Source organism: Ornithorhynchus anatinus, chromosome 16 (assembly GCF_004115215.2).
Source record: "Ornithorhynchus anatinus isolate Pmale09 chromosome 16, mOrnAna1.pri.v4, whole genome shotgun sequence".
Lineage (NCBI taxonomy): Eukaryota > Metazoa > Chordata > Mammalia > Monotremata > Ornithorhynchidae > Ornithorhynchus > Ornithorhynchus anatinus.
In genome coordinates this window covers 7,758,878-7,784,470 of record NC_041743.1, presented here as the reverse complement: position 1 = coordinate 7,784,470, position 25,593 = coordinate 7,758,878, and the positions used below count along the sequence as shown (strand labels likewise).

At 46.6% G+C, this 25,593-nt stretch overlaps 1 protein-coding gene across 2 annotated transcripts in view; it reads left to right on the top strand.

The window, feature by feature from the left end:
• The first annotated feature begins 757 nt into the window (after positions 1 to 757).
• Positions 758 to 25,593, top strand: part of ASTN1 (astrotactin 1) — a 151,130-nt gene continuing 126,294 nt past the window's right edge. Inside the window, exon 1 of one of the 2 annotated variants that reach the window (XM_029080583.2) lies at positions 758 to 1,277. In XM_029080583.2, the coding sequence (XP_028936416.1) occupies positions 983 to 1,277 (295 nt within the window). In that variant the 5' untranslated portion in view covers positions 758 to 982. The remainder of the gene's footprint in view (positions 1,278 to 25,593) is intronic. The other variant, XM_029080582.2, reaches the window with a different exon arrangement.

Here is a 25,593-nt window from a genome sequence, read left to right as displayed (position 1 = left end):
AGCAACAGCATTTCTTCTGGGGTATTCTACCCTTTCAGCAACCATCTTGTCAGGGTTGACTTTGGAAAGCGTTTAGAAGTAGAACCCTGGGTCACTAATGTGCTAGCTTAAAAAGTCTCACTGTGCCGTGTTAGAATACCAAGTGTCTGGGTGTTTTGGGGGCAGATAGATGTCCTGGGCATAATTCTCACCCTGCAGAGCTAACTCTCCCACAGGCCCCGGACCTTTCCCTTAGAATTGCTCCCTACATTTGGTGTTGAATAAAAATGGGGGGGTGGTGCTGAAACACCCTCCTTCTCAAAACCCTAAGCCACTAGTCATCGGGTCGTGACAAGAGAGACCCGCTGCATTTGTTAGTCCCAGCATACGGATGGTTGGGCTAATAATTTCGGTGAAACAACCATGCCTTTGATCAGCTTTAAGGAATAGTGGGGAGGTGGGGGGAAGAGGGATAGAAGAGAGGAGAGAGTGTTTGTGTTTCTTCCAGTCCACCGTGCTATCTGGGTGATGCAGGGAGAAGATTTTTTTTGCATTGCAAAGTCTGATTGAAAAAAAAAAAAGCCATTCAGGTGGCTAATAGCAGCGGAGTGTGAGTGAGAGCCAGGGAGGAGATATGCAAAGGAGGAGATAGAAGCCTTAGCAGAGCAGCCATCTGAGGGCTGACCCGGTTCTCCGCCACTCTCCTTTTGCCTTCCCTCTCCTTTTCAGCTTTTTCTTTTTTGTCTCTCCTCCCTCACCCCACCCCCCCGAGTGCAGGCAGCCCTGGAAACAAAGAAACCCGAGCGGCCGTGCAGCCTAGACAGAGCGCTGCGCTCAGCGGACAGCCGCTCCATCCCTGGACCAAGAATCCCGAGCTGCCTGCCCCCTCCCTTCCCGCTTCCCTCCTTCCCTCCTCCCTCCCTTCCTGCTTCCCTCCCTCCCTCCCTGCTTCCCTCCCTCCCCTCCATCTCTGGCGCTGGGAGGAAGGCGAACGGGGCTCAAGATGGCTTTAGCCCTGGTGGGCTCCCGGCTGGGCGCCCTGCTGAGCTGCTGCTGGGTCCCTGCGGCCGTCCTGGCCGCCGCCGCGGGGGACGGGGACCCATCCAAGGAGCTCGAGTGCAAGGTCAAGACCATCACCGTGTCGGCGCTGCCTTTCCTGCGGGAGAACGACCTGAGCATCATGCACAGCCCCTCGGCCTCCGAGCCCAAGCTGCTGTTCTCCGTGCGCAACGACTTCCCCGGGGAGATGGCCGTGGTGGACGACCTGGAGAACACCGAGCTGCCCTTCTTCGTGCTCGGTGAGGCCCCCGCCGAGGCTCAGGCCTCCTCCGGCCTCCCTCCCGCTCCCCCTCCTCCCCCAACCCTTCATCTCCAGAATTGCATGCACACACATACACAGGCACCCCTCCCTTCTGCCCCATCCTCTTCCCTTCCTCCCTCCTCCCTTCCAACCCTCTCCTCACCCCCTCCATCCCTCTCCTCCCCCACACCCCCTACATTGCCAACCTTCCTTCTCCTTTCCTGCCAAGCCGGGCGTAGCCGTATCCCTGGAAGATGCTACGGGAGATGCCAGGGAATTGGAGTTGTGTGACAGGCCGGGGAGGAAGAGAGGATGTCGCGGGGGAACAGGAGCAGGAGGCCGGTGGCGGGTAGGGACGGTGCTTGGAGAGAGCAGACCCTGGGGTGGGTAATCAGTGCTCGCCGGTCAGCCGACAGATCCAGGCGATCAGGCCTCCACCTAGAGAGGGAAACCGGCCCCAACTCCGGAGCGTGCCCAGGGCCCCTGCTAAGGGCCTGGGCGAGCCCGGTCCTCCTATCCCTCCTTCGGGGCCGGGCAGTGGGGGCCAGGCAGGGAGAAGGGCTGGGGCCCTGGGCTCAGCAGGGCCATGGGAGAGGGAAGGGGAAAGCCCAGGCCAGAGTTTAGGGGACCACTGTGAAGCATTGGGAAACAGTGAGGCTAGGGGCCCCCTAGTCACCCATGCAGGGAGGGTGAACATTCTGGATGGGAGAAGGGAGGAGAGGGCCTAAGAGGACTGAGGAAGAGCAGACTAAGGATGTGTTGTGGGTAGAAGGAGATGAAAAAGTAGAAGATCTGGAGTTTATGTTTCTGATGGCCCTTATGTTGGGGGCAGTTGATTGTCTCCATTTGATTCTTTTTGCATCTAAAAAGAAATCAGTAGCAGAATATTTGGGACAGCTTCAGATGCTTTCAGGCCTGGATTCTAGGCCAGGCCTTACTTCTTTTTGGAAATGTTATCCCGGCTCACTTCTCTTCCAGGAGGCCTTCCTCGACTAAGCCCTCATTTCCTCTTCTCCCACTCTCTTCTGCATCGCCCTTGTACTTGGATTTGCACCATCTATTCACCCCTCCCTCAGCCCCACAGCGCTTAGGTACATATCCATCATTTGTTTACTTATATTAATGCCTGTCTCCCTCACTAGACTGTAAGCTCATTGTGGGCAGGGGACATGTCTACCAACTCTGTTATATTGTACTCTCCCAAGCACTTAGGACAGTGCTCTTCACAGAGTAAGAGCTCAATAAGTACAACTGATTGGCTTGGAAGTACCAAGACCAGCCTTAGCTCCTAGCTTCCTTGAGCTACCTCCTGGCTAGCTGCAGACCAGCCAACTGCTGTCTCAGTAGTCCAGACAGAGGGGGTCAAACTAGGAGGTGATGTATCACTTGGACAGTGGCAACTTCGATGGTTTAGGGAGTGAAATGCAGGACTGGTAAGGCTTAAGGTTAGAGATTGGTATTTATTGAGCGTCCACCTATTATCATGGACTGTACCAAGTGTTTGAAGGAAGAACACCAGAGGCACAGGCACATTTCTGCCCATACAAGAGCTGAGTGCCTCCTCAGAACCCCACCTTCCCAACCCTCACCCCAAGACCAAGCACTGCAAAAATGTACCGAGCCTCTGCGAAGAAGGGAGAGTCCAACTGGATTCCCTCTTCACGTCCAACTGCAAATTCCCTTCTTCACGTCCAACGGCAACACATATTCAGTTTTATCCCAAGACCCCACACCTAGCCAGAGCCACCACAGACTCTGACCCCAGAGCTCCTTCCTCCCCATCCCACCCCTCTCCTGTCGTTGGAGAGAGCCAGTGGTCCAGCGGCCTGCATAAATCTGCCTGTGGCCTGTGTGGTAACACCCAAACTCCCAAACCCCACTTCCTGCTTCTCGTGACTTTGGTTCCCAAGTCCCCACCCTCTTTTTATTCAGAGTAGCTCTTACTCCTGCCTTTTATCTACATAAACTCATATCTGATCAGAGTTTCCTTTGCCCCCTCCTTTCTACCCCCTGAATGTGATCTATCAACCCTGAGGCCAACGTATTTTCTTTTCCAGGCAACTCTCTAGCCTGGGCAGATGGACTTTCCCAGCCATCACACTGGTGGCGATGGACCTGGATCCATGCTATAGAAGCTACCATCTCCTTAACTATATGGATTCAAATTTTAGTGAAAACATATGTAAATATTCTCTTTCATATCCTATCCTGCAGAAAGACACCTTCAGCTAACAGGCTAAAGATCTATCATCCCACAATGCTAAATAGAAAACCATCAGCTGTCAAAATGAGCTTTTAATCTCAATTTCAAGGCCAAATTTTGCTAAGACTTCAAATGTTCATCTGCATTGCCAATTTGGGTAATCTATTTCCATGCACACCCCAGTCAACGAAGTTCCTGATAACTCCTACTCCCCTGTCCCACATCAAAATCCCAGTGCACTTCACCTCCTACATCCGGAGTTCATCTGACTTAGTTCACCAATGCATAACTGATTGTAACTCTCACATAGGCGTAGATATTGTGCTTTATCCTCCTTTTTCTTCTTTTTCCCCTCCTCCTCCTCTTTTAAGTCATCATCACCATCAGATACTTTTTAATGACCCCAGCTTTCATAATGCTACTGGGAACCAGCGTCCTCCACGCAAAACCCAGTGGCCTTTGGGAGAGGCTGAGGAGGGGAAGAAAGGAGAGCTACATGTTATTTTAAAAATAATTGATCTCCCAAATTACTGCTGCTCAACAGCTCCCTTCCCCTTATCCCCACGTGTTTTCTAGACTGTAAGCTCCTTGAGGACAGGTAGCACATCTACCAGCTCTGTTGTATTGTATTCTTCCAAGTGCTCAGTACAGTGCTCTGGACCCAGTAAGTGCTCAATAAATACCACTGATTGATTGATTTTGTGACCTGTCTGTAAAATCTGAGCAATCAACATGATTGTGTGCCACTTGTATGGCATTAGAGGACCAGTGCTTTCTCCATGAACTCCACCCACATTCATATATCCTCCTGCATCTTCCCTTCATCCTAGAGCTAGGCTGTTATTCTTATGACTCCCATGAGGTATAGTCTCTTAAAAGGTACCCACGGGCAAGGCCTTTGCTCCAGGCTAAAAATCTCTCACTGCCCAGACTGTCCATTTCCTTAGATGCCCACAGATCAAAAGCCCTGACTGCATGAACTTCACTTCCAGCAAGCCAAATGAAGAGATTGGTCAGCCTTTTGATACCCCCTCCTTGTCTTCCCTTTTCCTCCTCTTACTGCTCCCAGCTCTTCAGAGGCAAGTAGTTTGCTGAATGCCAAGACTCATATGAATTAGACTGATAATAGTACTAATTAATCAATCAAGCAATGGTATTTACTGGATGCATACCATTTGCAGAGCACTGTACTAAGCGCTTGAGAGAGGACAATACAACAGAGTTGGCAGAAAAGCTCACTCCCCAGAAGGAACTTACAGTTGAAAGAAGAAGCTTCCACCTCCCTGGCTAGATGGTAAGCTCCTTGAGGGCAGGTATTGTGCATAGTATCAATCAGTCTTATTTATTGGTTGCTTATGTGTGCAGAACACTGAACTAAGCACTGGGGAGATTACATAAGAGACGCATTCCCTGCCCACAACCACTTTACAGTCTAGAAGGGGAGACTGACATTATTCATTCATTCATTCAATTTTGTTTACTGAGTGCTTACTGTATGCAAAGCACTGTACTAAGTGCTTGGGAGAGTTCAATATAACAATAAACAAACACATTCTCTGCTCACAGTGAGTTTATAGTCTAAAGGGGGAGACAGACATTAATATAAATAAATGAATTAAAGATATGTACATAAGTACTGTGGGGCTGGGAGGGGGGAATGAATAAAGGGAACAAGTCAGGGCAACGCAGAAGAGAGTGGAAGAAAAGGAAAAGAGGGCTTAGGGAAGGCCTCCAGGAGGAGATGTGCCTTCAGTAAGGCTTTATGGCTGTATTGTACTTTCCAAGTGTTTAGTACAGTGCTCTGCACACAGTAAGCACTCAATCAATACAATTGAATAAATGAATGAATGAAGAAGGGGAGAGTAATTATCTCTCGGATATGAAAAGGGAGGGGGTTCCAGGCCAGAGGCAGAACCTGGGTGAGAAGTTATCAGTGAGTTAGACAAGATCGAGGTACAGTGAATAGGTTGGCGTTAGAGGAGTGAAGCGTAGGTACTGGCTTGTAGTAGGAGGGTAGTGAAGTGAGGCAGGAGAGGGCAAGGTGATTGAGTGCTTTAAAGTAAGGAGTTTCTGTTTGGTGCAGAAATGGATGGGCAACCACTGGCGGTTCTTGAAGAGTGGGGAACATGTACTGAATGTTTTTGGAGAAAAATGATCTGGGCAGCAGAATTAAGTATGGACTAGAGTGGGGAGAGACAGGAGGCTGGGAGGTCAGCAAGGAGACTGATAAGGTAAACAAGGTGGGATAGGATAAGTGCTTGGATTGATGTGGTAACAGTCTGGATGGAGAGGAAAGAGAGGAATTTAGCAATGTTATGAAAGTTAAACTGACAGGAATTGGTGATAGATTGAATATGTGACTATGTGAATGTGTAGTTGTAGTAGTAGAAGTAGAATGCAGGAATGCATTGAGTGCTCACTGGAGGCAACGCAGTGTATTAAGTACTTGAGAAGTAGAAGTACTAAATATATGATACATTCCCTGCCCACAAGGAAGTTACCCGCGAATGGAGGAGGCAAACCTATAAGTGTTTACAGAGTAGTTCAAACAGATAATTAGAGGTATAATTGAGTGAAAGGATAACTGTAAATGTTGAGGATGAGGGTAAGGATCCATCTGGCTGTGGAAGGCACCTGGGAGGTGTGGGAGCAGATGCTCCTGCTTAGGGTGAAGGAAGCACTTTCCTCTTGGGCAGGTGGTAAGATGTGAATTTCTTGGGCCAAATGTGAGAAAGCCAAACAGAGCTCTCTGATCTTCCCTCCACTTATGATATAGTCAACACCTGGAAGTCATGTGAGGGAAAAAAATCAAAGTTTCTAAGGTCCAAGGAAGGGAACTGTAATGGGGTGGAGGGGCAGTAGCAGTAAAGAAATATATTGTATCCCTACTGGGTGCCAGGCACTGTACTTACCACTTGGGAGAGAGCAACACAAGCACAAGACTCATTCCCTCCCCACAAGGAGCTTACACTCTAATGGAGCAGTCCCCTATTAAATAAGGACAGAGTAATCAAAACATAAATATGCCAGCACAGTTGATTTTATGAGTATATCTCATATGTATGTGTGCGTGTGTGTATATATGTAGTATATACACATACACGAGAGGCAGCATGGCCTATTGGATAAAACACAGGCCTGGGAGTCAGAGGATTTGTATTCTAATCTTGACTCCATCACCTAATTGCTGTGTGACCTTGGGCAAGCTACTTCTCTTTGCCCCAGTTATGTCACTCTTCCAGGGTTAATAATAATAACTATGGTATTTATTAAATGCTTAGTTGCCAAGCACTGTACTGATGGCTGAGGTAGATACAAGATAGTCAGGTTGGACACAGTCCCTATCCCACAGTCTAAGTAGGAGAGAGCAGGATTTAATTCCCATTTCAGAGATGAGGAAACTGAGGCATAGAGAAGTTCATTCATTTTTCATTCATTCAATTGTATTTATTGAGTGCTTGTTGTGTGCAGAGCACTGTACTAAGTACTTGGAAAGTACATTTCAGCAACAAAGAGAGAGAATCTTTGCCCACAATGGGCTCACCATCTAGATGAGTGGAGGAAGACATCAAAACAAGTAAATATGCATCAGTAGCATTAATATCAATAAATAGAATTATAGATGTATATACACATCAAACCAAGTAAACAGACATTAGTATAAATAAATTAAATTATAGATATGTACATATATACACAAGTGCTATGGGATGGGGGGTAGAGCAAAGCGAGGGAGTCAGGGCAATTGCGGGGGAAGGGGAGCTGAGCAAAAGGGGAAAAGAAGTTGTGACTTGCCTGAAGTCACACAGCAAACAAGTAGCAGAATTCTGACTCCCAGATCTGTGCTCTTACCACTAGACCATGCTGCTTCATGGCAAAAGGCCCAAGACTGAAATTCACGGGGTGGTGAGGCTCACTGGGGGAAGATGCCTGGATCTCAGATCTGGAACTACTCACCCCCTCACCTCTCTACTCCCTATATTTGCCTCTCTGCCTCTCGGACTCATGGCCATATGTTTCTGCTATCCAGATGTTTTATTTTTCTTAAATTTACATTACATGAACGCAGAGAACCATGAAAATAGAAAGTTAAGCAAAAGAGGGCTAAATGTGATTTAGTTTCCCTGCGGAAATAATGTAAAGTGCACTAATGTGTTTCCAAGATCCAAAGAATTGACCCAAGCAATGCACATATGTTAAATACAGTGATTATAAAAAAACCCACAGTGTGTATCATAACATGATCAAATAGCAATGTGAATATGTACGATTGATAATAGATTTTGAATTGGGTGTTTTTTTATGCATACATGCTTATGTGTATAACTAGTAGCTTTTACTAGTGTGTTGCATTGTACTTGGCTTTGGGGAAGCACAGAATAACAAAGAGAGATGTTTCCTGCCTACAGGGAGCTTATACACTTAAAAGGAAGCCAAACATAAAATTATGTACAATTAGAGTGGGACAAATAAATAATGGAATAGACCTAAAATCAAGAGCGCTGAAGAGAATGAAAATACAGTCATATGTTCTAAAGTAGCCCAAAGGGGTGTTATGGCTCAGGGGCCTGGATGATTAATCTGGAAAGGTTTGTTGGAGGAGGTGGAATTTGGGGAGGGCTTTGCATATGGCAAGAGCTGTGGTCCACCTGATGTGGGGATGAAGGGAGTTCCCAGCTGTGGAAACAGCCAGAGTGAAGGCGGGGAGGTGGTGGAGCCCAGAGTGAGGTACAGTTAGAAGGCTGGTTTGGGAGGAAGGAAGAGCGGGAGTTGGGGAATAGTAGGTGAAGAAAACACATAGCGACCTTGGGGGCAGTTGGTGGAGAGGCTGGAAGCTGAATATGAGGAGGTTTCTGAAGTGTTATCTTTCAGAACTTATCAAACAAAAAGACATCTTGTGCTAAGCAAGCTAAAGATCACCACTAATCTGATGCCAAAGGGAAACAAACAGTGGTTGGAATGGGTTTTTACTCTATTCGAATGAAAGACCGTCAGATGACGAGGGACTGTGGAAGCAGAGTGTGAAAGGAGGGAAGCATCACAGCCAAGTCCACTTTGCAAACCGTGCAAGACTGGGGGATTTCCTGCAAATATATAAAATATCAGCATTAAAATTCATTAATGCGGTCAAAAGGAACCCTTACTGAAAAGAGTTATAGTGGGAGATTCTTGTGTTCAACTAATTATGCAATAGTTTGTTTTATGCTCTTTGCCCAAGTTATTTGCACTTTATATATCATTATATCTGTGTGTCTTTGATGTCTTTTCATTGTCCTCAGGAAGCTTATACTGTTATAAAAGAGCCAAGGTGATGCCAATTATTACAAATCATGGAAACAGGAGGAATTAAAAATGGTAATCAGTAGTATTTATTGAGTACCTATTGTGTGTAGGGCACTGTACTAAGCAGTTAGGAGAGCACAGTACAATATAGTTGATAGTCACGATCAACCAATCATTGGTATTTATTGAGCTTTTACTGTGTGTAGAGTACTGTACTAAATGCTTGGGAAAGTACAGTACAATAGTGGTAGTAGTCACAATCCCCATTCCCAAAAATCTTACAGTCTAGAGAGGACGTCAGACGTTAAAATAAATTACAGATAAGGGAAATGGCAGAATGTAAGGATATGTACATAAGAACTGTGGGACTGAGGGTGGGGTGAATATCAAGTGAATATTCATTCATTCATTCATTTAACAGTATTTATTGAGAGCTTACTATGTGCAGAGCACTGTACTAAGCGCTTGGAATGTACAATTCAGCAACAGAATATCAAGCACTAAGAATGCCTAGGCAATGTGTAGGGGAAATGAGGCCTTAGGGTAGGCCTTTTGGAGAAGATGTGGTTTTAGGAGGGCTTTGGAGGAGGGGAGAGTGGTTAGTTCTAAGACAACTGTTGGGTTGGCAGGACCTGGGGAGATGGAAATAAATTAATTAATTAAGGAAAACTTCCTGAAGGAAGTAGTATTTTGGGAGGACTTTGAAGAAGGGGAAAGCTTTGGTCTAGCGACCAGAGCAGTGGTCAGGTGATGAGAGAGAGAGAGAGTGAAGAATGAGGCCCTGAAAGAAAGTGAGGTTGTGGGAGAGCAGAGAGGGCAGGTTGGAGAGTAGTGGATGATGAGCCCAGAACAGTGAGAAGCAGAGAGCTGGAAGAAAGCCTTGAAGCCAATGGTCAGAGATTTCTGCTCCATGTGGAGGGGAATGTAGACCCATTAGAGGCTTTTGAGAAATGGCAATACCTGTGCCGAACAATGTTTTAGAAAGATGTTCTGGCAGCAGAAGGAAGTGGAGAGAGGAGAGACTGGAGTCAGGGAGACTGGAAGGAGTCCGGTTGACTTTGGTCAGTGGTGGAAATGCAATGCACTCGTGGCTGGGTAGGAGGGTGTGGAATTTCAAAAGCCGATTTTGGTTCATGAATAGGCTTTTGGAGCAGTTCTACCATCTGGACTGGGTTCTGTGTGGAATAGATTGGCGATTACTACCTGGTAGGACTGCAGGGGGAAATAGTCAGTGAGACAAGATGGAGGTATGGGAAGAGATAGGAGGATTCTTCACTCTTTACCAAGGGAACAGCAGTTCTCTGTGTTTACATGGCGGCAATCCCATGTTGCTGTGATTTTTTGGGATGTGCATGTGGGATCACTGCCTCCAGCACCGATGGTGCCAAAACTGCTGAGATTTGTTCTTTAGACCACCTAAAATGTGGAGGATGTTCAAGAAACGTTAAATGATAATGATAATAATATTGGGCCGCAGAGAAAGCCCTATGCGAATGTAAAGTAATAACAACAAAGGGCATACAATAACATGGAAGTGAATAGAAGATCTTGTTTGTTTCAGCTCCCTGGTAGGAGGTCTCTGGTGTTTGGATCGGATGGCTTTGCATTCACAACCCATTGTCAAGCCCTCTGCATGTCGCTGTGGGAACAGGACTTAGGCAGCTCTTGGCAGGTCTTTTTGTTGGCTGTGGCTCTATCCAAAGTCTTCTGGTTTTCCACTTTTGGTTTAATTTAGGGGATGTTAAAGAAAAAAGATGAAAAGATTTCAGAAACATGTTTCCACAAAGGGAGCATGACATAAAGCTACTTTATCTGTATTGTTTTTATATTTATTAATGTCTGTCTCCCCCTCTAGACTGTAAGCTTCTTGCGGGCAGGGAACGTGTCTACCAACTCTCTTGTATTGCTCTCCCAAGCACTTAGTGCATGAATTCATTGATAAATTCTTTTCCTCCTTTGTCAGGGGTCTAATCCCAGCCATGCAGGATGAGATGGAGGAAAGGTTTTGGAATACAGCAATTGCTTCCGCGACTGGTTTGTGACACCGTGGCCCATACAGCCCTTCAAATGAGGGGAAAAGTGGGCTCAATGATAATAGAGTTCTCCACTAGAAATTGGTCTTGTCATCTTCATAGCCACTGGAACTATGGGAAGGGAAGGAACCGTGTTAACAACTATTCCTGTTTGATCCATGTTTCTTTTTGTTTGGGGGTTTGTCACCAGGACCCATGAATCTCTGACCTTTACCCCTTTTAGTCATTTGATTTTATGTCTCTGAAGTAATTTGAGTACCCCTGAAGAAAGATACATTCTAAGTATAAGGTTCAAAATATCCATCTCTATTTACAGACTTACAAACTGAGGATGAGACAGGTAAGAAAGGAAGTTTGCCCCAGTTCACCCTAGGATTCAGAATTAGAACTCCTGACCACTGTTTTGTTAGTTTGGAAGAATAGTTGCTATCCCGAGACAGGAAAGTTAGCCAACTTCTTTTATTTTCTTTATATTCTATAATAATAATAATAATGTTGGTATTTGTTAAGCGCTTACTATGTGCCGAGCACTGTTCTAAGCGCTGGGGTAGACATAGGGGAATCAGGTTGTCCCACGTGGGGCTCACAGTCTTAATCCCCATTTTACAGATGAGGCACAGAAAAGTGAAGTGACTTGCCCACAGTCACACAGCCGACAAGTGGCCGAGCTGGGATTCGAACTCAGGAGCCCTGACTCCAAAGCCCGTGCTCTTTCCACTGAGCCACGCTGCTTCTATGAGACTCCCCTACCATCTCATCCAGAGTCTCATCTTTGTATTCTTATGGTACTCGTTAAATGCTTACTATGTGCCAGGCAATGTGTTATGCATAAGGGTAGATGCAAGATAATCAAGTTGTAATTAATTTATTTATATTAATGTCTGTCTTCCCCACTAGACTGTAAGCTTTTTTTGGGCAGGGAATGTTTCTGTTATATTGTTGCTCTCCCAAGTGCTTAGTACAGTGCTCTGCACACAGTAAGTGCTCAATAAATAAAATTGACTGACTGATTGACCCAGTCCCTGTCCCACACAGAGTTTATATTGTAAGTTGGTGGGAGGAGGATTGAATCCCCATTTTATAGAAGAGGTTACCAAGGTAGAGAGAAGTGAAATGATTTGCCCAAGGTCACATTGCAGACAAGTGGTGGTCAGGAGTAGAACCCAGATCCCGCTGGCTCCATCTCCAGTTATTTCAACAAGACCGATTGCCTAGTTGTAATGGCATCCCTTCTGGTCAATTTGTGTAACCCGTTCTGATTGGCTAATGATGTTTGAGTCGACGCAGATGGACAAATAATAATAATAATAATAATGGTATTTGTTAAGCGCTTACTATGTGCAGAGCACTGTTCTAAGCCCTGGGGTAGACACAGGGGAATCAGGTTGTCCCACGTGGGGCTCACAGACTTCATCCCCATTTTACAGATGAGGTAACTGAGGCACAGAGAAGTGAAGCGACTTGCCCACAGTCACACAGCTGGCAAGTGACAAATCTAATGATGATGACAGATGCTAATGTTTTCATTCATACTGGTCCGTTGACTAGAGCTAAGAGCGATCAATTTGAAGGCAAATCAAAGACGGAAATGTAGATGATCCAGTTAATGGATTCTACCCCACACCGACAGAAACTCTACCTTCATTCGGAGATTCTCGTGTTAGGTCACGGTGTCATCTGGACATTTCATGGCTTCTCTGCTCTTTTGTCAGTGTGGTTACTGAGATAGGGAGAGCACCTGGGCTATCAGGGAGGGCTGGGTGGCCCTGCCAAGGTTGCAGAAATCTAGAGATAGATTTTACTTTAAAAGTGGGAGACAATTTGCCAACTGCTCCGGCCTCCAGAAATTCAGCCCCTTCTCAGGTGTCAGAAGCCAGTAGCTCCTAAACTTCTGGGGGCTTGCGAAGTCAACTCCAGAGTAGTTTGTGGAAATTTGGCAGAGAGTATGCCCAAATTGAGCCTTCTCTCTGATCTAGCCATAAGAAGAAGTGGCCTATCAGAAGATCGGAACAGAATTATGCAGGCAAACCTGCCTTGGGACACTGGCTCCATCTTCGTTTTGACATATTACTTGTGAGTCAAAACCAGGCTTCTAGTGAGGAGGTGTCCTCTCTGCCCCCGAGTACGGTTAGTTCACCACTGAGGGAGACCATTCCTCATCCTGGAATCCAAATCTCAGTTCCTGAGGGAATAGGTTGAGATGCCCCATGTCCCTGGGGGCAAGGTACCTGCCCCATGGGGCCTGCTCCCTACCTTCCTGTTGAGTTTCACCCTTGTGCATTCTCTGGTCTCTCCACTTGCCTCCTTAAGACATGGCCAGGGACCATGTCCAATCCCCACCTCCATATACTTTCCCAGCGCTTAGTACTGTGCCCTGTACACAGGAAGCACTTAATAAGTACCATTTCTACTACTATTTCCTTACTTCTGCCTCCTGCATCAAGCTGACATCTTGGGAGCTTGACTGCTTGTGGTTTCCTTTCCCTCCCCCCCAACCTCTTTTCACTTGATTTGCCAAGATTTTTCTACAGGAGCAATCTGTCTGACCTCTTCTTCCTTATTTAAGATAAAAAAATCAGTGCAGCATATGCTTCCAAGTCTGCTCTCTTCCAGGCCACCGTTTTGATTGTTTTTCTCCATTGAACTTTCTGCCTTGATTCTCCCCAGTCCTACTGCTCCTTCCAGATGCTCCCAGACACCTGCTCCCCCTCCCAGGCCTGGATGGACTGGGGCACTTTTGGGGGAATTGCTTAAATTGAGCAGTTTATGCAGAGCCGTGACCAACTAAACCCAATTTGGGCCCGGGGGATTTTGGGGTGTTCATGTATTCTCTCTGCTCTGCAGCAAGTGTTGGCTTCATCAGGAAAGTTTATTTTAGACAACAGCAGTGAGCCGACAGCCTTGCCCAAGACATGTATGTCTCTAGCAAAACATAATTATTATTTTAATTGTTAGGAATAATGGAAATAATAGACAATAAGTTTGGCCAAAGGGAATAGCCTGTATAGCTCTCTGTCTCTCTCTCAGTGTTGGTTAGAGATGTGGTTCATTGGATAATGACCTGTGAAATACCTCTATGGCTGAATCTGTCCCTAGATTTCTGCAACTCTGGCAGGGCCACCCAGCCCTCCCTGACAGCCCAGGTGCTCTCCCCATCTCAGTAACCACACTGACAAAAGAGTAGAGAAGCCGTGAAATGTCCAGATGACACCGTGACCTAACACGAGAATCTCCGAATGAAGGCAGAGTTTCTGTCTGTGTGCATAGAAGCAGCATGGCTTAGTGGAAATAGCACAGGACTGGAAGCCGGAAGTCAGGATCCGTTGCTGGTCTGCTCTATGACCTTGGATAAGTCACTTCTCTGGGCCTCAGTTTCCTCATCTGTAAACTGAGAAGTGAATATCAGTTCTTGCTCCACTTTAAGCTGTGAGTCCCATTGGCTACAGGGCCTGTTTCCCATCTGATAATTCTATATTTACCCCAGCCCTTAATGCATCACTTAGTAGATAGCCAGCACTTTGCAAATATAACAGTTAACAGTCATTATTATCATCGCTATTAAGGGTCAGGATACAGTAGAGAAGCAGTGTTTGGAAATCTCCCATCGGTGGGCAGTATTTGCAGTTCCCCAATTCCCAGTACCTGAGTCCAAACTGGATCCCGAGTGAGTCTCAGTGCCTGCTCCCTCCCCACCGGTCCCTGTCCCCGGCCGCCCTGCCAGAGACCATTGGTCCCTCGAACCAAACAGGCACAGGCATCTTCTGGGCTGAGGAATGAGTCTGTAAAGTGAAAGTGTCAGTGTGGAGCCGGAGCACCTTTGCCATAGGGTTCTAGTATTCTCCGAATCCCAAGCCCAGTGATTTGATTAGTTTTGTATGACTTGTTTGTGGAAGCTGATTATTCTATTCACTTGGGCCTCTTTATTATTAATCTGCGATAATGCCTTCCCTGGCATCTCATGGCTTTTTAGGCCACTGTGGTAACTCACCTAAGGAGTCTATTTGGACATCCATTGCTTTGGGAAGGGACTGAAGCATCTGTCAAGCTCATTTTCTTCTTTTAAATAGTGCTTGCTAAGTGTTTACTGTGTGCCAAGCACTGTTCTAAGCCCTGGGGTAGATACAAGGTAAGCAGGTTGGACACAGTCCATGTTCATTCATTCATTCATTCAATAGTATTTATTGAGCGCTTACTATGTGCAGAGCACTGTACTAAGCGCTTGGGATGAACAAGTCGGCAACAGATAGAGACAGTCCCTGCCGTTTGACGGGCTTACAGTCTAATCCCACATGGGATTTACAGTCTTAATGTCCACTTTACAGATGAGGTCACTGAGGCACTGAGAAGTAAAGTGACTTGCCCAAGGTCACAGCAACAGACAAGTGGTGAAGCTGGGATTTGAACCCAGGTCCTCTCTCAACTAGGCCACACTGCTTCTCTAAAGCATTTTCTAAGCTCATTCTTAAAGAGCAAGGTGACCGCCTCACAGAGTTCTTACTATTACAGGCTGCTGACTCCTCTCTCTGTGCTCCCTTTGCCTCCTTGTTTTCTGGAAGCAGCATCTGGGGAGCTCATCTTTGAACAGTCTGAAAGTCAATACCAGAAAATGGAGATGCATTGCACTCCTATTCAGGGTTTCTCTGAGGAACTCTCCAGACTCACTTCCATTTGTCTTCCTAGCATCCTTAGGAGGTGGAGGAGGGGCGAGGGGAGAGGAGAGTTATGCCCTTTGTCCTACTGGGGAATGGGGCCTATATGATGGTGAATTTGCTTGAATCAACCAATGCATGCCAGGTCAGTGGTGGAGCTGGGTTCACAGCGAGAGAAAAACAGGTTTTTATTAGTCTGTTAGGTGCAGGATCCCCCCGAGTGAAAATGCAGTACTCGGTTGTATAGATCCAGAGACAGAATGAGGACAATGTGAGGGGGGCAGTTGCCCCTGTAGAGCCTGGAAAGTGCCGGAGTTGAGGCGACCCTCCAATTACCTTGGAGTGGCAGTGAATCGGATGGAGAAGAAAGATTGGTGAAAAGTCCTCTGATCACAGTGTCTGCCGACATTTGGAATTCCATTTCACGATGGTGGGGAGGACCCCTGTTTAGGGTAATCCAAGGAAGGATCAAGCTTGCAGATAAAATGGTGCTCTGTGATTCAAGTGCCCACAGTTGTCCCCCTAACTACTTCTAGCAGTAGCCATCTTGGATAGGCCAAGAGACAGTGCATGTCCAACTTCAAAGAAAGGATAATTCAGCCTTGCAAGTAGCCGCTCACCTAAGAAAGGTTTATTACTGGCTGGTTTAAGCCATTTTGTACCCAACTACCTCCTGGCTATAGGGCAGGCTAACTGAGTTTACTTGTAAGTCTGGGATAATTGCTCTCAGCACCCTAGGAGTTGTGAGGATTCATGAGTTGAGGTTGGTGAAGGAGCTTTTAGAAAGGTTGTGAGTAAGCCAAAGGGTTGTTTGAGTCCAATTTATGTTCCTAGAGAGCAACCATCTCTGCAGTGGTTGCAGAGCGCAAGTTTTATTGATCCTCATTCTTCAAGGAACAGACTGATTGCCATTTGAAGCAGCAAAGAAATCTGTTTCGAAGATATGGAATTGGATGGAAATATGAGGCTCTATTGGACTTCAATGGACCACTTAGTTCTAAAATATCCCTGGGAACATATATTCCACCCCAGAGAGGTGAAAATCCATCCTATTATTCAAGACTCCCAGAGAAAGATATTTCACAGTCTTCTTCATAACTGGTAACTTGGGAATATGCTAACTCTTTTAAATCCCAGCTCGCAAGCTTCGTTCTTTAGAAAGGCAGCATGGCCTAGTGAAAGGAGCATGAGGCTGAGAGAGAGGAGTCATAGGTTCAAGCGCTTAGTACAGTGCTCTGCACATAGTAAGTGCTCAATAAATACTATTGAATGAAAGGTTCTTATCCCAGGTCTGCCAATGACTTGCTGTGTGATACTGGGCAAGTCACTTAACCTTTCTGTATTTCAGTTTCCCCATCTGTAAAATGGGAATAAAATATCTGGTCTTCCTGCCCCTGAGCTGGTGAGTCCCATATGGGACAGGTTCTGAGTGATCTGATTATCTGCATCAACCAGATAAGTAGCACAGCACTTGACTCAGAGTAAGCACTTAATAAGCACCATAGTAAGAGTAATAATGATAAGGAAGTCTTCCCCAGATTAATCTTGACCATTTGCCTCACCACTATCAAAATTCATGACCTACTCTTTCCCATTAATTCTAATAGTTATTTTATTTCTGTATTTCCCCTATCTTGAGGGAAGTTAATTCAGACCTTCAGCACACTGTCCTGCCTTGTGGGTGCTGATTACATGTTGCATGGCCAGCATTTTGGGATGTAATAAACTAGGTATTTGTGGTGTCTGCATCATCTTCCTTAGGACTCCTGTGTTGAGTCTCAGCAGGATAAGCTTGGACTTCTGTCGTTTTAAGGTGGAAAGATTGAGGACTGGACAGTATGCTGAGATCAGTCAGTGGGATTTATTGAGTGCTTACTGTGGGCAGGGCTCTGTACTAAGGGCTTGGGAGAGGTGAGTACAGTAGAGTTGGTAGATCATCATCCTCTGCATTGTCAGTGGCATCAATAGAGTGTGCAGAACACTGTACTAAGAGCTTGGGGTAATACAGTACAAAAGAGTTGGAAGACATTCCCTGCCCATAACAAGCTTATCCCCATTCCTCAAAAAACTCTAGTCATTGCCAATCTTCCTCCTCATCAAACAAAAACTCCTCATTGACTTTAAAGCTCTCAGTCAACTTGCTCCCTCCTACCTCACCAAATTACTCTCCTACTGCAACTCAGCCCGCAAACTTCACTCCTCTAATGCTAACCTTTCCACTGTGCCTCCTCGCTGTGCCTCCAACTCGTCTGTCTTGCTGTCAACCCCTCGACCTCGTTGCTGCTCATACTCAGGGGTGGGGAGGGAGGCCACCAGCCTTGTGGTGACAAAACCCTTTTAGGGCTTCTTTTGGGAGTCCGTGGGCTTGTTCTCATTTGATTCTCCTGTGTTTCCTCCCTAGTTAGGGTGGTTCAAACCAGGAAGTGGGTAGACCTCCCAGCTGGGTCCTCACCCATTTCCCCAAACATCACACATCTCTCCCTCTGCTCCAGAAGAAGCAGCCTGAAGTGTGTTGGTCAGGAGTTGGTGGGGCCTCCCCAGTCATCGGTGATGCTGGTTTAAACCAGCAGGGGGCACTCTCAGATGGCAAGGTCTTTGACCTTTGACATTTGTAATAATAATAATGTTGGTATTTGTTAAGTGCTTACTACGTGCAGAGCACTGTTCTAAGCGCTGGGGTAGATACGGGGTAATCAGTTTGTCCCACACGAGGCTCACAGTCTTAATCCCCGTTTTACAGATGAGGTAACTGAGGCACAGAGAAGTTAAGTGACTTGCCCACAGTCACACAGCTGACAAGCAGCGGAGCCAGGATTCGAACCCATGACCTATGACTCCCAAGCCCAGGCTCTTTCCACTGAGCCACGGGTGGAGGGCTTTTTTTTGAGGGTGAGAGAAGTCTCTGCCAGAACCTTAAAACATCAACCAAATCCACCTTCCACATTCCTTCCTCCCTCACACCTCCCCCCCGCCACTCCCTAAAAAAAATATCAACCAACCTACCAATAGGTGCATGGCCAGGATGAGGGTCAGAGAGGAATTTCTTGGGTCACCTGGAAGACCTCCCCAGCTTTTTGGAGAATGAAGAAGCAGCCCCTCACCCACCCCATTCACTGGAGAGGCAACAAGCTGATGGTAACCTCACCTGCTCTCACCACTCAGCATCAAACGCTTTAGCAGAAACCTGACTGGCTCCGAGCGCTTTTCTGCATCCCGGGGACACTAATCCCTGATTTAATTATCCTTGACATTGAGTGACAGGCCCCAACGCGTCAGGCTGCTCATTAGCTGTGTTGGGAGGCTGTGGGCATCACCTGGAGGGTGTGGCCCCCGCTGAGGCCGGCTCCGGAGGGCGCGGAGAGCTGGATCGGGATCAGACTGAACTGAGTGCCAGTGACAGGGAGGAGGGAGGCCGCTGGCAGAGCTGACCCTGCTCTGGCTAGGGCAGGTGACAGGGCCCATTAACTCAGCCCTGAAACTCCCGTGGAGCGACCCGGTGTGGGGACGGCAGTTGACAAGACACCAGCCGCTAACAGGCCACAGGACAGTGACCTTGCTGGAGAGGAGCCCGGACTGCCATCAGAGAAGACTACTTGGGACTGGGCCAATGGGGAAGCACCTTGGGCCGATGGGGTGCAACCTAGGCACATCTGAATAGTGGAGGAGGAGGAGGAGGAGGAGCAGGAAGTGGAGGATGAGGAAGAGGAAATGTTGGAGGTGGCATAATGGTAAGAGTATGCGCCTAGGAGTCAGAAGGCCCTGTGCTCCAATCCTGGCTCTGCCACTTGTCTGCTGCATGACACTGGGTAAATTACTTCTCAGTGCCTCAGTTATTTCATCTGTAAAATGGGGATTAAGGCAGTGAGCCTCATGTGGGACAGGGAGTGTGTCCAACCCGATTTGTTTGTATGCACCCCAGAATTTAGTATGGTGCTTGGCACACAGTAAGTGCTTAACAAATACCACAATTATTATTATTATTATTAGTAGTAGTAGTAGTAGTAAAAGGAGTACAGGGATGAGGAGGAAGAGGAGGAAGAAGTAGATGAGAAGTTGGAGGAGGGGGAGCAGGAAGAGGAGGACAAGGAGCAAGGAAAGCCCTCCAGGGGTTTTTTTGTTTTTAAATGGTATTTGTTAAGTGCTTACTATGTACTAGGCACTGTAATTAGTGCTGGGGTAGATACAAGCTAATCAGGTTGGACACAGTCTGTGACCCACATTGGGCTCACAGTTTTAAACTCCATTTTACAGATTAGGTAACTGAGGCACAGATAAACTGAGTTGCCCAAAGTCACACAGCAGACAAGTGGCAGAGCTGGAATTAAAATCCAGTGCAGTTCTGGACTGATACCAGGCGGGTAGCCACCTGATCAGCTTTTTCCCATGAAGACCATTGCAGCTGTCTGACCAGTGCTTTATGAGATCTGGGTAAGCTCCCTCCTGATAGGGAATTGCCAGTCCTGGAAAGGACAGTGATTTAGCAATAAATAGGACCTTTCTCAGCCTCTCTCTTCTCCTTTGGGGGCACACTAGCCCACTCCTCAGCCCCTCCCCACCCCTGGCCGGGCATGTGTGTTCTCTCTCTCTCCCTCCCTCAGAGAAGTTGACTGCTCCATCCCCCGATAAAGATGGTTTGCCCCTTGCTGCCCCAGTGGCAGGGCTCCCTGCCTTAGAGAAATGACCTTTCCCCAGCCAGGACGAAGAGTTGGAAGAGTAGCAGGGTCACTCCTCTCCACAAGTCGCTGGGGTCATAAAGAAGGAAAACTCTCCCAATAGTCCTGCAGTCATCAGACAGGTAGCTGACACACTTCCTCAAATTGCTATTAAGGTGTTTTGCATACAATAGGTGTCAGAGAATACTGTTTACCATGATATTGAAAGGGCGGGGGTTTTTTTCATGGTATTTGTTAAGTGCTCACTACTCCTCAAACACTATTCCAAGTACTGGGGTAGATACAAATTCATCAGATTGGGCATAGGTCCTCTCCCACACTGTGCTCACAGTCTAAATTGGAGGGAAAAGAGGTATTTCATCCCCATTTTACAGTTGAGGAAACTGAAAAGTTAAGTGATTTGCCCAAGGTCGCATAGCAGGCAAGTGGCAGAGCTGGCATTAGAACCCAGGTCCTCTGACTCCCAGGCCCCTGCTATTTCCACTAGGCCATGTTGCTTCCCTCCCACTTCCCACTGTGGACCATAACTGTTAGGTGTTATAGTGTGGTTTGCCCATACTGTGTGTGGTTTACCCAGTGGTTTGCCCCGTAAGAGGTGTCAGCATCACGCAGAAAGCCAGAACGGTCCTGTCACTTCTGTGGGAAGTGGCAGCAGACTTTGGCCAGTTGAGGTGAGGGTGCTGGCCTTAGGTGTGCCCATTGATAGTTTGATGGCCGAAGGGAAGAGTCGTGTCTCCCTATCACTTTTGGACTTTGTTCAGTCCAGTCCCAGGAGCTCCAAGCTGGTGGCCAAACTGCATTATTGGAATAATAGTAATAATGAATAATAATTATGGTACTTGTAAAGTGCTTACTTTGTACCAAACACTTTTCTAAGCACTGAGGTAGATATGAGTTAATCAGGTTGGACACAGTCCCTGTTCCACATTGGGCTTACACTCTTAATCCCCATTTTACAGATGAGGTAATTGAGGTATAAAGAAACAAAGTGACTTGCCCAAGGTCACACAACAGATATGTGGCAGAGCTACGATTAGAACCCAGGTCCTTCTGACTCCCTGACCCATACCCTATCCACTAAGCCACAGTGCTTCTCCAGGCATATCTGGAAGGTAAAAATGCCAGGAAAGCTGGAGGCAGGTGAAGTGTAAGGCAATGATTGTTACAGGGAGATCAAAGCCAGAGGGTTTCTTTCCAAAAGTTGTGTGTTCAGGCACCAGTACCCAGGTAAAAGAGCCATGCCCAGTGGTCAGCCCACAGAGCAGGGAGCAGAGGCAGGGGGACGTGGGGTCCCAGGGGCCTTTTCAGTGAGCCCTAAAGAAGAGCAGCGTGCCCTTAGAGAAGGAGCATTGCCTATTGGAAAGACCACTCGCCTGGGTGTCAGAGGACCTGGGTTCTAATCCGCACTCTGCTACTTGTCTGCCGTAGTGATTTTGGGCAAGTCAGAAGCAGCGTGGCTTAGTGGAAAGAGTAAGGGTTTGGGAGTCAGAGGGCGTTGGTTCTAATCTAATCTAATTCTCTTTGTTAATGAGGTGTATATCTCCTTAATTCTATTTATTTTGATGATGTCTTGTTTTGTTCTGTTTTGTTTTGTTGTCTGTCTCTCCGTTTTAGACTGTGAGCCCTTTGTTGGGCAGGGATGGTCTCTATCTGTTGCCGAATTGTAAATTCCAAGCGCTTAGTACAGTGCTCTGCACATAGTAAGTGCTCAAATACTATTGAATGAATGAATGAATCCCAGCTCTGCCACTTGTCTGCTGTGTGACCTTGGGCAAGTCAATTACTTCTCTGTGCCTCAGTTACCTCAACTGTAAAATGGGGATTAAAAGTGTGAGCCCCTCGTGGAACAACCTGATTACTTTGTATCTACCCCAGTGCTTAGAACAGCACTTGGCACATAGTAAGCGCTTAACAAATACCATAATTATTATTATTCACTTCTCTAGGTCTGTTTCCCTACCAGTAAATTGGGGATTAAGACAGTGAGCCTTATGCGGGATATGGACCGTGTCCAATCTGATTAGTTTATATCTAAACAATTAGTTCAGTGCGTGGCACATAGTAAACGCTTAACCCAGGTCCTTAAAAAACAAAATACAAAACAGTATTGTATGTTGCAAAGTCCCTGTTCTTGTAAAGGCTCCTGCAGTGTCAGGTGAGATTAATCCTGCTGATTTAGCACGTGGCCCTTCCCGACCCGACCCCGTGGAGCCTGGCCATTGATCCCTGCGGAGGGGAGGGGATCAGATGGGATCACTACCGACTGGCCTTCCCAGCCAGTCTGAGCTGGATCCCCCCAGATTTAGGGGCGTGTGAACATTGCCCCTCATGTTGTGCCCGGTGAATCCGGGGGTGACATCGGAGTTTGCAAGGTGAGTTCCTGGGGTGACGTGGATTCGGGGATCTGGAATTGATCAGGCAGGCCATTCATTCATTCAATAGTATTTATTGAGCGCTTACTATGTGCCGAGCACTGTACTAAGCGCTTGGAATGTGCAAATCGGCAACAGGTAGAGACAGTCCCTGCCTTTTGACGGGTTTAAGGTCTAATGGGGGAGACAGACAGACAAAGCCTGTGGGGCTAGGTGAGACTTGTGGCCTTTAGGGGGTTGGGGGATGGGGAGGAATTAGAGAGTCCTGCTTCGGATTTAAGAATAATAATAATAATGTTAATTTGTTAAGCGCTTACTATGTACCGAGCACTGTTCTAAGCGCTGGGGTAGACACAGGAGAATCAGGTTGTCCCACGTGGGGCTCACAGTCTTAATCCCTATTTTACAGATGAGGGAACTGAGGCACCGAGAAGTTAAGTGACTTGCCCAAAGTCACACAGCTGGCAAGTGGCAGAGCCGGGGTTCGAACCCATGACCTCTGACTCCAAAGCCCGTGCTCTTTCCAGTGAGCCACGCTGCTTCTCAGAATGACTGTAAACCCGTTAAGGACAAGGAAGGCGACTATTAATTCTGTTGGATTGTTCTTTCCCGAGCACTTAGTACAGCACTATGCACATAGTAAGCAGCATGGTGTAGTGGAAAGAGCACGGGCTTGGGAGACAGAGGCTGTGGGGTTCTGATTCCGCCTCCGCCATTTGTCTGCTGTGTGAACTTGGGCAAGCCAATTAACTTCTCTGTGCCTCAGTTCCCTCAGCTGTAAAATGGGGATTAAGACTGTGAGCCCCACGTGGGACAACCTGATTACCTTGTAAATTCCCCAACACTTAAAACAGTGCTTAGCACATAGTAAACACTTAACAAATACCATTATTAATAATAATAATGTTGGTATTTGTTAAGCACTTACTATGTGCAGAGCACTGTTCTAAACGCTGGGGTAGATACAGGGTAATCAGGTTGTCCCATGTGAGGCTCACAGTCTTAATCCCCATTTTACAGATGAGGTAACTGAGGCCCAGAGAAGTGAAATGACTTGCCCACAGTCACACAGCTGACTAGTGGCAGAGCTGAGATTCGAACCCATGACCTCTGGCTCCCAAGACCGGGCTCTTTCCACTGAACCACACTGCTTCCCTCTCTCTATATAGAGAAAATATATAAAATATATAATAAAATATAAATATAAAATGTAATATATATAATATTATTATTATAGTAAGAGTGCATTAAATGCTGTTGATTAATCGATTGATGAGGCGAGTTCCTGGTATGTGTCCAGGCCTAGATCCCCCAGAATAATTAGGGGGGGACTCAGTTCAACAGTATAGCCTGATAGAGAAAGACTCTTGTACAGGCCACTTGAGACTGCATTTCCCTTCTCCCCACCCTGTTGTCCCTCCCTTTGCCTGCGGGCTTGGGTCTGTATTCCCCTAAACACATTGATTTTCACCCCACCTCCCCAGTACTTTTGTACATATCCTTATACTCTGCCACCACCCCCCACCCCCAACCCCAATCTGTAATTTATTGTAATGTCTGTGTCCCCTGTCTGGACTTGTAAGCGCCTTGAGGGCAGGGATTCATTCATTCAATCTATATTTATTGAGCTCTTATTGTGTGCAAAGCACTGTACTAAGTACTTACAAGAGATCTTGACTACCAGTTGCATTGTACTCTCTTAGTATAGTCTGTGCTTGCAGTCAGTACCTTTGATTTACTGAAAGACTTGCATAACAATAACAAATTATTATTATTACGCGCCAGCTACTGTACTAAATGCTGGGATAGATTCAAGATTGTGAACTCGTGGGCAGGAATTGTCTCTCCCTATTGATGTATTGTACTTTCCCAAGTGTTCTGTACATAGTAAGTGCTAAATAAATACGATTGAATGAATGAAAGAGAGGCAGCGTGGCCTAGTAGAAAGAGCACAGGCTTGGGAGTCAGGGGGTGTGGTTCTAATCCCGGCTCCGCCATTTGTCAGCTATGTGACTTTTGGGCTAGTCACTTAATTTCTCTGTGCCTCAGTTAACTCATCTGCAAAATGGGGATTCATTCATTCAGTCGTATTTACTGAGCACTTACTATGTGCTGAGCACTGTACTAAGAGCTTGGAATGTAAAATCCGGCAATCTGGAATCTACCCCAGTGCTTATAACAGGGCTTCGCACATAGTAAGCACTTAACAAATACCAGCAAAACATGACATGAACTACTTTTCATCCATGTCCCCCTTCCTCCCCATTGACTCCCAGCATCCTTTGGGAATTCTGAGCTCACACTTCAGGAAGAGTGAAGGGTGCCTACCAGCCCCCTCCCCAACCATTTCCAGATCCCTACCTAAAAGCAATGGTATTTTAAGTACTCTCTCTGTACCAAGTGCTAAACTCTGAGGTAAATACAAGATGGTCAGTTGTGGTCTAATCCCTCTCCCACATGGGATTCATTGTCTAAGTAGGAAGGAGAACAGGTATTTTATCCCTATTTTACAGATGAGGAAAGTAGACCCAGAGAACTTAATTGACTTGCCCAAGGTCACCCAGCCAGGAAGAAGAAGCAGTGTGGTCTAGTGGAAAGAGCACGGACCTGGGATTTAGGACACTTGGATTTTAATCCCAACTCTGCCCTTTGCCTGCTGTGTGACTTTGGCAAGTCACTTAACTCAGGGACTGTGTCTGATATGCTTAAATTGTGTCTCCTCCAATAGTTAGTACTTAGCATAAAGGCCCTTAACAAATACCAAAGTTGATGTTGTTATTAATATTAATGTTAATATTTGCCCCTGTCCGGCAACCCAGTGGGAGTGAGCTGGGTTTCCTGAGACTCCAACCCCCGTGATCTTACCATTGGGCCACCCTGCCTCCCTCCCTGGTGCCAGTGGTGTATGCCATTAACCCCAAAGTCCTCCGGAAAGCAGCATGACTTCTTTCCCTCAATATTTATGTCTCTTGCCCCAAGCCAAGAGAGTCGCCCTGCCAGCACAGTATCAAGTGGACTCAAGATTGTCTTGTTTCCTTGCTTCTTCTGTGTCTCTTGGGTTCTTTGGGGTTTTTTTGTGGTATTTGTTAATCTCTTTGTGC